The sequence below is a fragment of the Trachurus japonicus genome, chromosome 4 (assembly GCF_045865225.1).
Source record: "Trachurus japonicus isolate A0001 chromosome 4, Traja_1.0".
NCBI classification, from domain to species: Eukaryota; Metazoa; Chordata; class Actinopteri; order Carangiformes; family Carangidae; genus Trachurus; species Trachurus japonicus.
The window spans coordinates 7,138,145-7,151,741 of NC_140910.1; the positions used below are offsets into that span (position 1 = coordinate 7,138,145).

At 41.9% G+C, this 13,597-nt stretch overlaps 2 protein-coding genes and 2 non-coding genes across 6 annotated transcripts in view; 1 reads left to right on the top strand and 3 right to left on the bottom strand.

Annotated features, from left to right (window-relative positions):
* Positions 1–6,317, top strand: part of rab6ba (RAB6B, member RAS oncogene family a) — a 53,792-nt gene extending 47,475 nt beyond the window's left edge. For both annotated transcript variants that reach the window (XM_085773632.1, XM_085773631.1), the window contains exons 7-8: positions 1,569–1,635; positions 6,012–6,317. In XM_085773632.1, the coding sequence (XP_085629758.1) occupies positions 1,569–1,635; positions 6,012–6,076 (132 nt within the window). In that variant the 3' untranslated portion in view covers positions 6,077–6,317. The remainder of the gene's footprint in view (positions 1–1,568; positions 1,636–6,011) is intronic.
* A 4,218-nt stretch (positions 6,318–10,535) lies between these two features.
* On the bottom strand, positions 10,536–12,526 carry LOC146988365 (uncharacterized). Of its 2 annotated transcripts, XM_085775386.1 has the most exons (4): positions 12,250–12,526; positions 11,453–11,818; positions 11,050–11,154; positions 10,536–10,957 (listed from the first exon to the last, which is right to left on the bottom strand). In XM_085775386.1, exons 2-4 carry the CDS (start codon positions 11,809–11,811, stop codon positions 10,912–10,914), a joined length of 510 nt encoding a protein of 169 aa, XP_085631512.1. In that variant the 5' UTR covers positions 11,812–11,818; positions 12,250–12,526; the 3' UTR covers positions 10,536–10,911. The 2 variants fall into 2 exon arrangements, with proteins under 2 accessions (XP_085631512.1, XP_085631510.1); XM_085775384.1 differs by lacking the exon at positions 12,250–12,526 and having other exon boundaries at positions 11,453–11,926.
* A 158-nt stretch (positions 12,527–12,684) lies between these two features.
* Positions 12,685–12,756, bottom strand: trnap-ugg (transfer RNA proline (anticodon UGG)). Its single transcript has one exon. It is a non-coding gene; the product is annotated as a tRNA-Pro (tRNA).
* Positions 12,757–13,254: 498 nt separating this feature from the next.
* trnap-cgg (transfer RNA proline (anticodon CGG)) lies at positions 13,255–13,326 on the bottom strand. The gene has a single exon. It is a non-coding gene; the product is annotated as a tRNA-Pro (tRNA).
* Between the last annotated feature and the right edge of the window lie 271 nt (positions 13,327–13,597).

Below are 13,597 nucleotides of genomic sequence, written 5' to 3' on the forward strand. Positions count from 1 at the left end.
AAGAAGAGGAAGAAATTGAAAGTGCAGTTGGATTCTCCCTTAATCATTGTTGTCTTGTCCTTATGAATTCTCCTTTGTATCGTCATTGTCCGTTATTCTTTGTTTGAGGAAAGGAGATATTTTGACTTTTCGACTGTGGCCTTGTTCTCCTCCTTCTTCTTCACTGTCTTTTCCTGGCCTGTTGCTGTTACTGCCTCCAGCTGTGATGAGTGGTATTAGCATGAAGCTGGCAGCAGTGATACAAACATAGACTGTATATGAAAACGATACAAACAGTCCTGTGTGTGTGCAGGAGGAGATGAAAACATCTCTGAGACTCACTATTTAAAACATGGCTCCAACCTCCTACTAGTAGTCAAAAACTGCACAGAGCATCTTTAATGGTAGATAAGCTGGTAAATAATTATTTTATATTAAGTATTTCTTTCTGTCCTCGCTGCCCCTACCAGTTCCTTTACTGACTTAGAGTCTTACTGATGTATAGACAGATCTGTGGTGTTTCATACACAAAGAGGAGTCTGGTTTGTTTTTAAACACAGTTTGGTGTTCAGAACAAAGACTGTCTGTTAAGTTAATTAGTGGCGAGATGAAAGCCTGTGCTGTATTGTGTCTGTCAGTGAATGGTGTTGCTGGTGGTCCGCAGCAGCACAGACAGAGGCGGCTATTCTTCACCTTACTCCAGGATGTGAACACTAAGAACAAAATGCCAGAGTGGGACACGGTCACAGTCGTGTATCTGAGGCCTGCAGTGTTCACACTGTTTAGCTGTGTCATCACTCGGATGCTGAATCAGCAGATTCAAGCTTTTAGGCATCAATTCATCATCTGAGAGATTATAAGTGATATAATGAGACCACTTATTGACTGTATATATTTAACATCGCAACTGAGAGATGAGTCACATCAACATGGAAATGTTATTTCCAGTGTGTTTATAAAAATGTATGATGAATTTAGGTGCTTTTTTAAAAAAAGTTATAATTATTTTTACTGTCAGATTCCACTCAAAAAAAGAAACCCAGTTTCCACAGTTTCATCCGGCATCTGAAATCGCCTGAAAAGCTATGATATCCCAGTCCTAGAGACATCCTATAGATACAGATGATAATGATAATAATGTAATGACATAATTATAACTTTTGATTTGATTAGATGTCTCACTTCCACATGCTGAAATATTCGTCATCATCTTCATTTCCTGATATTGTTTGTTAATAAAGCTTAATTAATTAATGTTACTGCTACTCAACTAAAACAGAGACGTGACACTTTTTCTGGTCTGGCAGTTTCAATAATGAAAACATGCTTTTATTGTTGTTATAATGAAGACCGCTTGCTTCTTACATCAGTCTACTGTTACAGTTTCAACTATAATGTCACTTTAAGAGAAACTCGTTTAATATCCTAATATAATGAAGAATTACAAATGGCATAGAAATGTGAAAAATGTTAATCCAAAAGACTGTGACAAGCTGTTTGCAGAAACATGACGTATAAATGTTTTGCACTGATTGTCCTTTCCAGATTTAGTCTAAAGAAAAGCTGTCTCCCTGTTTCTCTCTTTCCAGCTGTTTCGGCGCGTTGCAGCTGCTCTTCCAGGGATGGAAAGTATGCAAGAAACAAGCAAAGAAGGGAGTATCCTTTGACCAATTTACATGTCATGAAGCTGTTGTGAAAAACCTATTTCAGTAATAATATGCAAATGGTCTGAGCTGTGAGGAAACATTGTAATCCTGGTGTGATAGCATCATTCACTGCTGGCGTCTAAATTAAGAGTTCCAGACTGAACTCTGTGTAGTGACACTCGGTTAAATAGGTGTCAGCTCCCTGTCCAATTATGTTTTTCACTGTGACACTCTTCCTAACTGTTTTTCAGCACTGGTGCCTGAAGAGTGCAGGGGGGTCAGTCACTCCGACGGTTTTGTCTGTGGTGGTGGGTTGGAAGGTTTGCTCATTTAAAACCAGTGACAGGAACCTGCGCGTCTAGCCAGCCACCAGTCGGCCTGTAGTTCTGCCGCATTCAACTCTGCTAACTGGCAGCTCATATCTGCTGCTGTCACTGCTCCACCTGTGGACCATTTGTCAGGCGCTGCAGCACTTTTCTCCCTCACACTAAACTAAATCCTCACATTTTATTATTTCAGGAAGTAGCACTCAGTACTGCAGAGTGGGATACTTTTCCATTCTTACAAGTTACATGCACAAAGCAGAATTCTGTTGTTTTGATAACATCTGCTCCAATATTTCACTATGGGATTTTAAATCCTTAACACAGAAATACACATGTTAATGTCAAAGGAGCTAAATACAGCCGAGACAGATTTTAGCAGTAATTTTCCTGAGTGACTGCAGAGAGCCCTGAGGCTGTCTGGTCTCCTCTCGCTCCTCTATTGATTTTTACATCTGTTAATATTTTCAATGTGGGAAACAATGAGATGTCCTACATTCTGCACTCGCACTCTTTTAGACTTAGATGTGAAGACGATCTGGAACAAAGGCCTTTATTAACAGCCCGGTCTGACTTCTAAAGACACATTTATACATTATACTTTCCTTTGGTTGTTTATTCAAAACTCATTTAATAGGTATCTGTCTGTGCAGCTTCACATTATTATTATTCTTTTTGTGTTGCTGAATTTATTTTTCTTTAAGTAGAAAAAAAACGACAAGAACTAGCAATACATCAGATAGAAGTCATGACAATACTGAGCAACCACCACCATTAAAGTCCATTATCACATGACCACTTTTCCAAAGTAGAATCACTGAGTCACTCAATCAATAAATATTTTAGATTTTGACTGAAAATGCAAGTCCACTAATGCAAACACTGTATGCATAGTGAAGGTTATATATAAGTTATTCACTGCCACTCTGTGGCTCAGACCAAAGCGAATGCACCCACAGCAGTGAGGCAGTGAGGAAACAAGCTGTAGCAGCATTTACCAATAAACATTCCCCACAGGCCGAGCCAATCAGATAGGCTTCTTTATATCCGGAGAGCTGGTAATCATTAGTTTAATAATGCATCTCATCATTTACTCGAGTCTGCCTTTAGATAATGCTTTCATGCCTACGTGTTCATTTTGCTCGCTAAAGTCATTCCACCTGTTCAGATCCTGCTTGACTTGTCCATTTAGAAAGTATAAGCTGACGGCTGAAACAAAACCCATTAGTAGAGGAATCACAGGTAAACAAGACCTGTCACCAGCAGCAGACAGTCCAGGAGGCTCTGTGTTGTTATGCCCAGCCACCTTAACCTCTCACTCCATCCTCTCCTCACAGCATCACATTGAGCTGTATCTAGTACTTATGCATTTGTCTTATACAAATGTTGCCTCATACAATTAAAACAAAGCCTATGAATATGTTTCTCGTGTGCTGCAGATACATTATAGGAGCAGGGTTTCATGTTGTCACTGTTTCTCCTGACAGCACTAGTCCTTCATATCCTCCTCAGTACACAAAGCAGGGTGCCATCTCTATGGTAACTGTGGATGAATTATGAGATTGCCTTTGATTTCAACCATGTGCATAGTACAGCACTGTCATATCTCCTGCAGTGTGAAGCTGCCTCACAGGATCTCATGATCATCACTGCAACATGTATGCACTGTAACTCCAACATGAATCAGATGCTGACCTTGGTGGAGCGTAGGATTCCTGTGCATCGTTGGTTTTACCCCACTCATCACATTGGGGCTGGCCCAGTCGTTACTTACACTGTGACCTCAATAATGAACACTCAGTCACCTAACAACCCCCTGAGCTGTTCACATGAACTTTTATTGCAGTCAGTCATACTTCCTGGTTATTAAGCATCACTCACATTGAGCCAATTACCTTTATCTCTCATCCTGTTTTTTTTTTTCCATCTATATTAATGAGGCATAATGGCGGTGGGAGTGAGCGGTGGTGATGGTGGCGGAGGTAGAGGTGTGGTGATTGATGGCATGTGATGACAGCTCCTCAGCAACTGACACAGTCACTTAATGGAGCAGCTCCTCTGGTGTTATTGCACTGTGAACAGTATTGATCTCAGTGGGAGAAGGGCAGTAATATGCTGAGCCTAGGACACATACAGTATGTGTATGCTATATAGCCTGTAAGCATCTGCAGCTTCAATAAGCCTGCACTAGATATTTACAAGCTTCTTTATATTAAGTAGTCGTCCAATTAAAAAGCATTTGAAGTCAAAGTCAACAAAGTAGAGGAAGTTAGACACATAAAATAAAAAGGCGAACATTTAGACAGTGTGATATTTAAGTTTTATCACCGCGGCTCCACTCTGTGGATTCAGTAGATATTCAAACAGTAGCCTGACCCAGATCAAGTGCTGAGGTCTTCCATGTTAATGAGAGAGAGCCACGAAGTAAAATAAATCACAGCACACTCACTGATCAACAGAAGGCACCACTCCGTGATTGTGTTAATAAACTGAGCTGAACAGGGTTTTTAAAATTCAGCCACATGCTTTAGATTATGTTGTGGCATTGATGCCGTAATTGTCACTTTGTTATGTTCTGGTGAGGCACTTAAAGCTACGCTTGACAGGTGTGCATTACATCTGTGTTTTCAGTATGAGTCATAAAATATACAGGAGCTGCTGCTACAGAGAACAGTGCGGTTCCCCCGTAATTGAGACCCCACAGAATCACTCACACAGGCCCTGAAGCGCTGTGCTGTCAGGTATATGCCTGTTCCCGCGCTGTCCCCTGAGGAATAACAATAAGACGCTCACCAGTGTAGCCTTTTCATCCACAGTATGATTTTTAAAGCTGCTTGAATCAATATATTTGTATTAACAGTGGACCAAATGTCTTGGATCACAGGTTATTTTCACCCATGCACCTAACTGCCTCGGCTCAGTCTTGCAGATTTCATCAGTGTGGTTTCCTACTGCGTCTACACACACACACACACACACACACACACACACACACACACACACACTATCAGAAGACTAAAATATTCAGGGCTGCTGAGGCTCATTTGGTTTGGTAATATCTGCTGCTGAGATCGGAGGCCTCCACATTCCAGATGGTAACCAGTCCAAACGGAAACGATCAAATAGATTTTGCTCTTCAAGAGCGTCCTTCATATGACACCATGTCAGGATGACATGCTAGTGTAATATATGAAAACACATGAGATCACGCATCAACTGCTGCATTTAACATTCAGCAGCACCAGACGGAGCCTCAGTGTAGGATGGGGGGGGGGGGAGTTTGAAAACCAAAGTGGGGCTGTTTCCAAATTAGCTTAGCAGAAGAAATTGTAGGCCATAGTGGTGAAGACCCCCTCCTTACACATGCATAATGTTCACCAGAGAAAATGAAGTAGTGAGAGTCTGCTGTGGTACATGGAGCGGTCTCCTGAAAGCAGAGAGCTGTCTCTACTCTGGGGGATTGACAGGAAACAACACCTCATCTGCATTGTGCAGGGAAAAAAAGGGAAATTATTCTGACGTACAGCAACAACTCATTAACGCAGCATTGTGCTTCAGTTTTAACTGTGGCACAGCAGAGTTGATGACTGTAGCCAGCATCCATTCTCCGTTTATTGCCCCACTAACAATAGAGAAGAAGGTCCCTCATTAAGCTGAATCATTTGTACATATTATCAGGAGAAGGTTTCTCATTCCTGCTTTTTGAACATGTCCAAGACCTTCTGTATTAGATTGGATAGAAATAGAAATAAGATTTATTTGTAATAATATTTTAATCTGAAACCTCTAAATGATTCAGTCATTAAAAGCTGACTCACGTTTAAAGTATGTTGGCTTTTGATGGTATGGTTCTTCTTCTCCTGAGCTGGAAAATACATAGAGTCATAGGAAATAGCAACATCTAGTGTTAGTGAAGTGGTATTACATTAAGAGTACATTAGGTTACTGTGTAAGTCTAGAAGTTTTGTCTGCATTTCCTCATCCATCTAAGCCATACGATGCATTCAGGTGCATGTAAGTGATCTGTACCAAATGTTTCCAAAGCTTCCTTAACGTCCTGCAGTGATCGACATCAAGTTGGACAAACCGCAGGAGCCCCAGACCACCGAGGGCGGCTGCTCCTGTTAATACTCAGCACCTCTCCTGGAGAATAAGAAACCAACAACATCATTTACACCACATGCTTGTTATGTTGCTTCCTGTCGGTTAACCTGCAGTCGACTTTGCACGTTGAGAATCTGGCCTCCTCACCCGACTATCGGTCATCAGTTGGAACTATCAATATGTGAATTTGGTTCTGAAGTAGTGTAGCCTACTTTGTTAGTGAAACTGCCAAAACAGTCTTACAACCTGCAAAAAAAAAGACAAATGTGAGAAAAAAAAAGATCCCAAGTTGCATATTATGTGTATACAATTTTTTAAGTAGAAAAGCAAGTTCCCCATTTTTCTTTTTTGTATTTTTGTACATTCAGGGAAATCTCTCTGGAAAGGTTGTTTTTTTAAAAGATGTGAACAACGAAGCTCTGTGTTGGAGAGCTGGGAACGAGCAGACGTTTGACACGTACTCTTATGGATGTCACTGTCGTTATAGGCAAAGACGGAGGTCCTTAATGTTAACTAAGCCAAACTAACCTTGCCCAGCCATTCTTGACTTCATGCCTACACTCAACCATCTGCAGGCTTGTTACCAAACGTGGCCGTTTTTAATCTTCCGCCTAAGCCCAGCTCTGTGGTTTAGAGGACCAATCACCGCGCCCATAACCCCAGTGCGATCCATAACTTTGCGTCACAGGACAAAGTGAACAGTAACATCTCGAGTATCTAATGCATGTCTAGTTTTTTTGAGCATAGGTACCTATGTCTACCAGTGTACACGAGTTTGAACATGTAAATGGTAACATTACACCAGTGACTTAATGCACTCTGATAATGACTAGTCCAAGTCTTTCTGTTTATGGAAACTGTTGAACTGGATTTGTATACTTGACTTCAGAAAATCTTTTTTGTTGTGTGTTTGTGTGTGTGTGTGTGCCTGCGAGTGTGTGCGCGCATGTGTGTGTGTATGTGTGTGTAAACGTGTGCTTTCTGTATAGGCAACATTAGAATGCAGATAGAGAGGGCCACTGCCAAGTCGTGTCATTCTCGCCACATTACGGCACCGTGTAGGTCACCATTTGTTTGCAGGACGTCATAGACTCCCCCACTCACAGCAGTAGTGTGATGTCTCGGTAGTTGTGATCATGATAGTCTGCACATGTCCATGAGCAGTGGAGAATCAAAGCCGTTGCCTTGTGTCACAGAGGAACGTAAAGACAGAAGTTCCCCTACAGTACGTGGTGATCTGTAGACTTTAATGCAGGTTCTGTGATCAGCGCAGACCTTTAACATTGTAAACCAGTTTCATTCCTGTCAAGAGACTAATTTGCACATGTAGACCTTTCAGGTTAATATGAAGTTCTGAAAAGCTTCATTATAAATGTATAGTCACTTAATTTAAGACCTGTCTGATTGTCATAGAAACGTGTCACCCAACATGTCCCCACTGAGATGAGGTTTTCTTTGCTGCTTGTGTTTAAACTGACTACTGATGTTGTCTTTATGCAATGTTGTTGTTGTTTTTTTGTTTTTTTAATTTTCTTTCATTTTTGTTTTCTTACCAGAGCCTGAAATCCTGTAAAGTACTGGTGGTGAAGTCAGCCAGTGTTGAGAACACTACTTTGATTTGACTCGTCTTTGAAGTGAAATCTTACTGCACTTTTTAAGAACATGTTTTAGAATTAGAGTGACAATGTTAAGTCTTAGAAATGTGGTTAAAAAAAATAAAATAATAATAATCTCTCTTTCTCCCCAGAGGTTTTGGGGTACTGTGTCTTAGAGTAGAGGAAAAAACATTTATGAATTGTTCACACTTGTCCAAAAAAGGGGAGCACTCTTGTGAGAACTAGTGAACCTTTCTAACCCACATAATGAGCCAAATAATAATAATAATAATAATAATAATAATGATAATAGTAATAAGAGACCGAGTTGGATCAAATATCACAGGAGATCTTGACTGGAACACACTGGTGGTGTTGGGAATGACAAAGACAGGTTGCATTTCAAGTTTGAATCCTCGTACTGAAGAACAAAAATGTCTAATAATGTTTGAACCCTCTGTGTTGCTGCCTATTTATTTTAATGAAACAGGAATGTACAGCTCTCGTTACTGACCACACAGCCTTGTAAGGAGAGCACTTTTAGAGAACAGACTCAGTGGGTATTTATTTTTCAATGTGGACAAAATGATTGATCGGTAGCTATAGACATTCCTTTGTATTTAACCTGAAATCTGAAAGTAGAGCCCAAATTTGCTTTGTTTTCGCTGAAGGCCCATTTTAACATTCCCTTGAAAATGGACCAAGTGATGCAACACAAGTGTTTGTGTGTTGTGTTGTGTTGCGGGGGGGGTCTGCATTCGAAGATGGAGGCCATGGCCATTCCCTGAGGGTGTGTATGTTCTGTCACAGCTCTGTGCAGCAGACCTGACCAGTCCAGAGCTGACTCTCCATTCACACTGTACAGAGATCTAGCATGTCTCTCCAAATGATTAATAAAGATGTCTTATTACCAAAGTCATGCACACAGCTCCCTCTTCTTTCACCTGCACTCCGCTGACACTTCTACACATGACCTGTGAAATTACACACGTGTTACTGACTGTCATGAACTGAGGTAACACACACTCTGAAATTATGTAGGTCACCAATGAGGAAGCAATAAGTTGTGTCAAACTAATTCTAGTAATTGTACATGTGGTGGCACGCATGGTTTCTACTAGGTAATCCTGGGTTTCTGCTGATGAGTGGACGTCATTCCTGTGGGCTGGGGTCTGAGAGTGTGGTTCTGCTCAGCAGCTCCTGTAACGCTCACTGAGCACCATGTAATATCTCCTTTGTTAAAGAAAAAATGTTAAGTTAAGTGTCAAACAGGCAGTAGCTCGCTGGAGACTCTGCTGTGTTCACCTGGAAACTGGTGCCGAAGCAATTATTCCACAAAGCAAATGAGCACATTCACAGCTGTTGAACTGCTCCTGTGAAGCACTCATTATTGAAAATTGTCCCAATTATTCATGTTACTGAGAACTGTCACACACTGAACCGGTCTGTAATCCGGTTTTGTCACCACGTTCTAGTTCGCTGCACGTGAGATTCTATTTTCCAAAAACTCATCAGTCCTTGTTCACGTTTTTTATTGTCAGGTTGTCAGAAAACTCCTCCAGTGTCGTAGCCTACACATACTCACAGAGGAATGCACCGTTGCCTGTTGTGTGTAATGTGGGCTTGTGAGGAAACTGTGTTGCACCATTGTTTTGTTTCTCAGCAGAAATCCTGCCATCAGATCTGTTTGTGGCTCTCGGTGTAGAAACTGCGTCATTAGTCAGACTGACCAGTGGTGAGTGTACCTGAGCTCATTTAGCCTATGTGAAACACTCATTTACACAGATAAAAACTTCAAATACAAAACAGATAACATGGGTGCCATCATAGTTTAGGATGTCTACTTGTATTTCTGTCCTACTTATGAGTAATGGAGTGTTTTTATATTCTAGTGTTGTTCATGAGTAAATGATCTGAGGACTTCCTCTGCCAACCTACTCTGGGAGTTGTTTCCTGTCCTGTTCCAACCTAATCCCAGCGATCAACACTGTGAGGACCATGTTGAGAGCCAGTAAATACATTGCGAAACTGAAACTGGTCCCGTGCCATTTTCACAACCCTCTCGTTGTTTGTTTGCTGTCTGCTGGGCCGGTGCAGTCCAGACTGCAGCTGTGACAGCCAATCGCCGCTGGTGCCAGATCATTTAGAAGTTGGATGCAGCTCCCCGTTGGAGCTCAAGTCAGTCGCTGTGATAAGACTGAAGCATTGGGGGAATGTAAATGGATTTTAAAGGCTAAATTATAACACAGCATTCATCAAGTGTGTTTCCCAGGCGTTCGGTTGTGACAGCCTGTTAGGACTAGTCAGCCACCAAACCAGTATGTCAGCTAACGGTCCTCTTCCTCCTTCCAGCCGGTCTCCAAACACACTAATAACAATGACCTTAATATGACTGAGACGCTCAACACAATAACACTCCACAGCAGCGTCACCTCCACACAGCACATGCACAGCATAGAAACCCTCTCTTCTTCTCACGAGGGTCCATGCTGTATATTTTTGAACAAGAGATTAAAGGCCATTTCCATAAAAGTGATGATCCTGATTTCTAATATCTTCTAACGTGGAAAACTTGCCAGATGCTCATTGAATGGAGTTTATAATCCGCTTTCATGCTTGAGTGAGTCTTTTGTGATATGTTTTTTGTTGTGTGTTATACCCACAAAAGTAATATTCACATTATGCTATCCACAAATCCCCCCAGAGGCTTCACTTATTTTTGGTGCTGTAAATTCGTAATGTGTCATAAAAGATTTACAGAGTAAAGTGGGAAAGTGTCATGTCTTTGCTTTGAGCTCATGATTCTTTTAAATGGCAGTCCTCTCCCAGAACCACGTGGCATCGGCATCAATTAGTAAATAACAAGACTGATTGAAGAAGAGTTGTTTCAAAAATAGTTTTTATTAAATACTACTCTGCCAGCTATCATAAATAAAAGAAAACATTATGTTATTATGTTCAATGTTCAGCTGTGGCTGTGTAAAAGGGAACGTCCCCAGGAGACCATCTGTTATGAGGGGGTCTCGGGGTGTTAGCCCCACTGGGACAGCTGAACCAAATCCCACAGCACCAGCTGGGAGAATTAAGCCTAGAATAAATAATGGGGGGACAGAGCACCTTTCGGCTGAGGACAAAACATCGTCTTGACAGGAACACAAATGGATTCTCGGTCCTAACGGCTTCAACTTTCCTTCCACCGACAAGGCCGAGTCAGGTCTTCAAAAAGCGTCCTCACAGCTGTGACATGTGACGTCATTCTTTCTTTTACAATGTCTCTTCGGTTGAGAGTCTGCGCCAGGATTTCATCTCCCTTCAAAGAAAAATCAGAAACAGAAATAAATATTATTATCAAACAACATTTCTCTGCTATTGCAACAAATTTACCACAAAATTAGGACGTACACGTTGCTGCCGGGCACGATCCTCTCCTGGTGCTGCTTCGTCAGGCTGAACTTTCTGAAGAAGGCAGGGAATTTGAGCTTTGCTCTGGACGACCCGGAAGAAACACTGAAAAGAAAAGAAATGTGTGTCAGACTCAACAGCGTGGCTCGGGCCGAGCTGAGGTGCTAATGAGAAGCTTTTGTGGACAAATGTGCTGATTGACAATGGTGTGTGAATGGCTGCCTAAAATTCTTCAAATTCAACACACCTTACAAAGACAACAGGATTCACCAGGAGTCAAAGGTCAGACATTTTTAACCTGTATTTACGTATATAGCTGAGTGAAGATACCTAGGAAGCAGTACAACACTGAACCTAAAATTAAACCAAACCAGTTCTTCCTGATGTTAATCTGTTTACACACCATTCTGCTTGTGACGAGGGTTGTTGTTTGGCCTCTATCCTCTCCCCCTCAGCTTCCTGTTTCTGTCTGTCCTCTTCTTCCTCCTTCTCTTCCTCCTCCTCCACCACGTCCTCTGGTATCTGCTCCCAAAGCCTGCTGTTGACCCACAGAGCCTCCTGCAGGCTCAGGCCATGACCTATGCCGGTCACGCGGCGACACAGAGGGCAGCTCACAGTCAGCAGCCCACTCCTGGTCCGTGACATCGTCTCCAGGCACAGATCACAGAAAGTGTGTCTGCAGTGGAGCACCCGTGGGATCCTGTCCATCCTCGAGTAGGGCAAGAGGCAGACGCTGCACTCGCCATCCTCACACAGAACCATGGTTAAACTGAAGTGGTCGGACAGGGGATGAAAGAAGTGATGATCAAAATGACTTGAAAAGAAACTATTGAGCAAGTGGCCCAAATGACAACAGCTCAGTGTAGTAGATGCTTGGCCCATAGTTCCACAAATTTTGGAGAAAATAATTAAATGTGATGTTAAAACACAAAATGAGATACACACAAATTAAAAACTAAAAGCAATTAAAGCAATTTGTACAAATTTATTTTGAATTTGAATTATAGAGATATTATTTTGAGTAAACTGTCAAAGCAGGGGAAAACTTTAAAGTTTAAAAAAAACAGTTGAATATGGTTAGCCATAGGTCTAATACATCATGTTTATTCCCACTGTGTTATTGTGTCATTTCAGAAATGAACACAAAATTAAATATTTAACAGTATCCTCAAGACTTCAATAATAAAACAGTACACTTACAGTATATCCCGTGACAGACTCGCTGCTCCTCAGACCTGATGTGGAAGTAGTGTCCCCTCTGACTGTGCCACACAGCCGCACTGTGATGAATGAACAGGGATAGCCGGCCCGTCTGCCGCCTGTTGGGAGTGTCTGATGTGTTTTGTGGGGGCGGAACAGAAGTGTCTCTCCCTCCTCTCGTGGCCCAAAGCCCCTCACAGCCCAACAGCTGGGGAAGCAGGAGCAGCTCTTTGTTCAGTGTGCGACGCAGGGCAGGTGGAGGGATGGGTGTGGGAGGTTTGAGCGAGGAGAGGGGTTGGGTCAGGGGGGAAGGCAAACAGTGATATCAGACATAGAAAGCGCCTCCCATATTCAAATATGCATCTGTATCGGTATAAATTTTGATGAATTCAATTTATCTAAAAGACAGGTTCAGGTTCCGTTTTCACAAAATTTGGGCTCGTCCGGGATTTGAACCCGGGACCTCTCGCACCCAAAGCGAGAATCATACCCCTAGACCAACGAGCCACACGTTACATGAAGTACAGATGAGCTTATAAACGTTATCTAACATATAATGTTTAATGGTTTTTATGTTTCTATTGCCTATGTAGGAAACCTATTACTCGGTTCTGCGTGCTTTCTCAATTCTGCTGCACTCAAAACCCCAGAAACATATGAACTATTTCTACCACACCTGTGAATGGTGCAGTTAGCATGCTAGCTAATGCTAACGATTAATGGTAACTAACGACAATCTTTTATTTTCGTCTATGACGACAACGGTTGAGCTCGGTGACATCAATGGACAGACTGTCTGTAAACAGGCATCATTTAGCCAGAGGACAAACACCATATAAACGCAGTCATGACACGTTATGATAAACTCGATATGATGTCCTGTTCAGTATGATTGGTTACTAGCTTGTTGTAGCTAGGCATTCGCTTCGATTGTCATAGAGGTAGAGTATCCTTGGTTTACCAGATTGTCCGCATCAATACATTACTGGTACACGTAAAAAGGGTGGGCTCGTCCGGGATTTGAACCCGGGACCTCTCGCACCCGAAGCGAGAATCATACCCCTAGACCAACGAGCCACGTGTCCAGAGGAGCCGACAAAATACCATATATGTGATCCAACATGTGAAACTGGTCTTATTAAGTTCTATATATTTTTCGTAGTTTTACACATTCTTCGTATGTTAGTGATTATTCATATAACAATAATTACATACTTATTATCGGCCGTACTGCAGTCTCTGCGTCACTTTGGCTTCAGACTGCGGAAATAAAGCCTGTGAAAGCACGCCTCATTACAGTATGGGAGACATGTAAAACAACTCGTGTAAACACTGCTGCAGTGTGTAA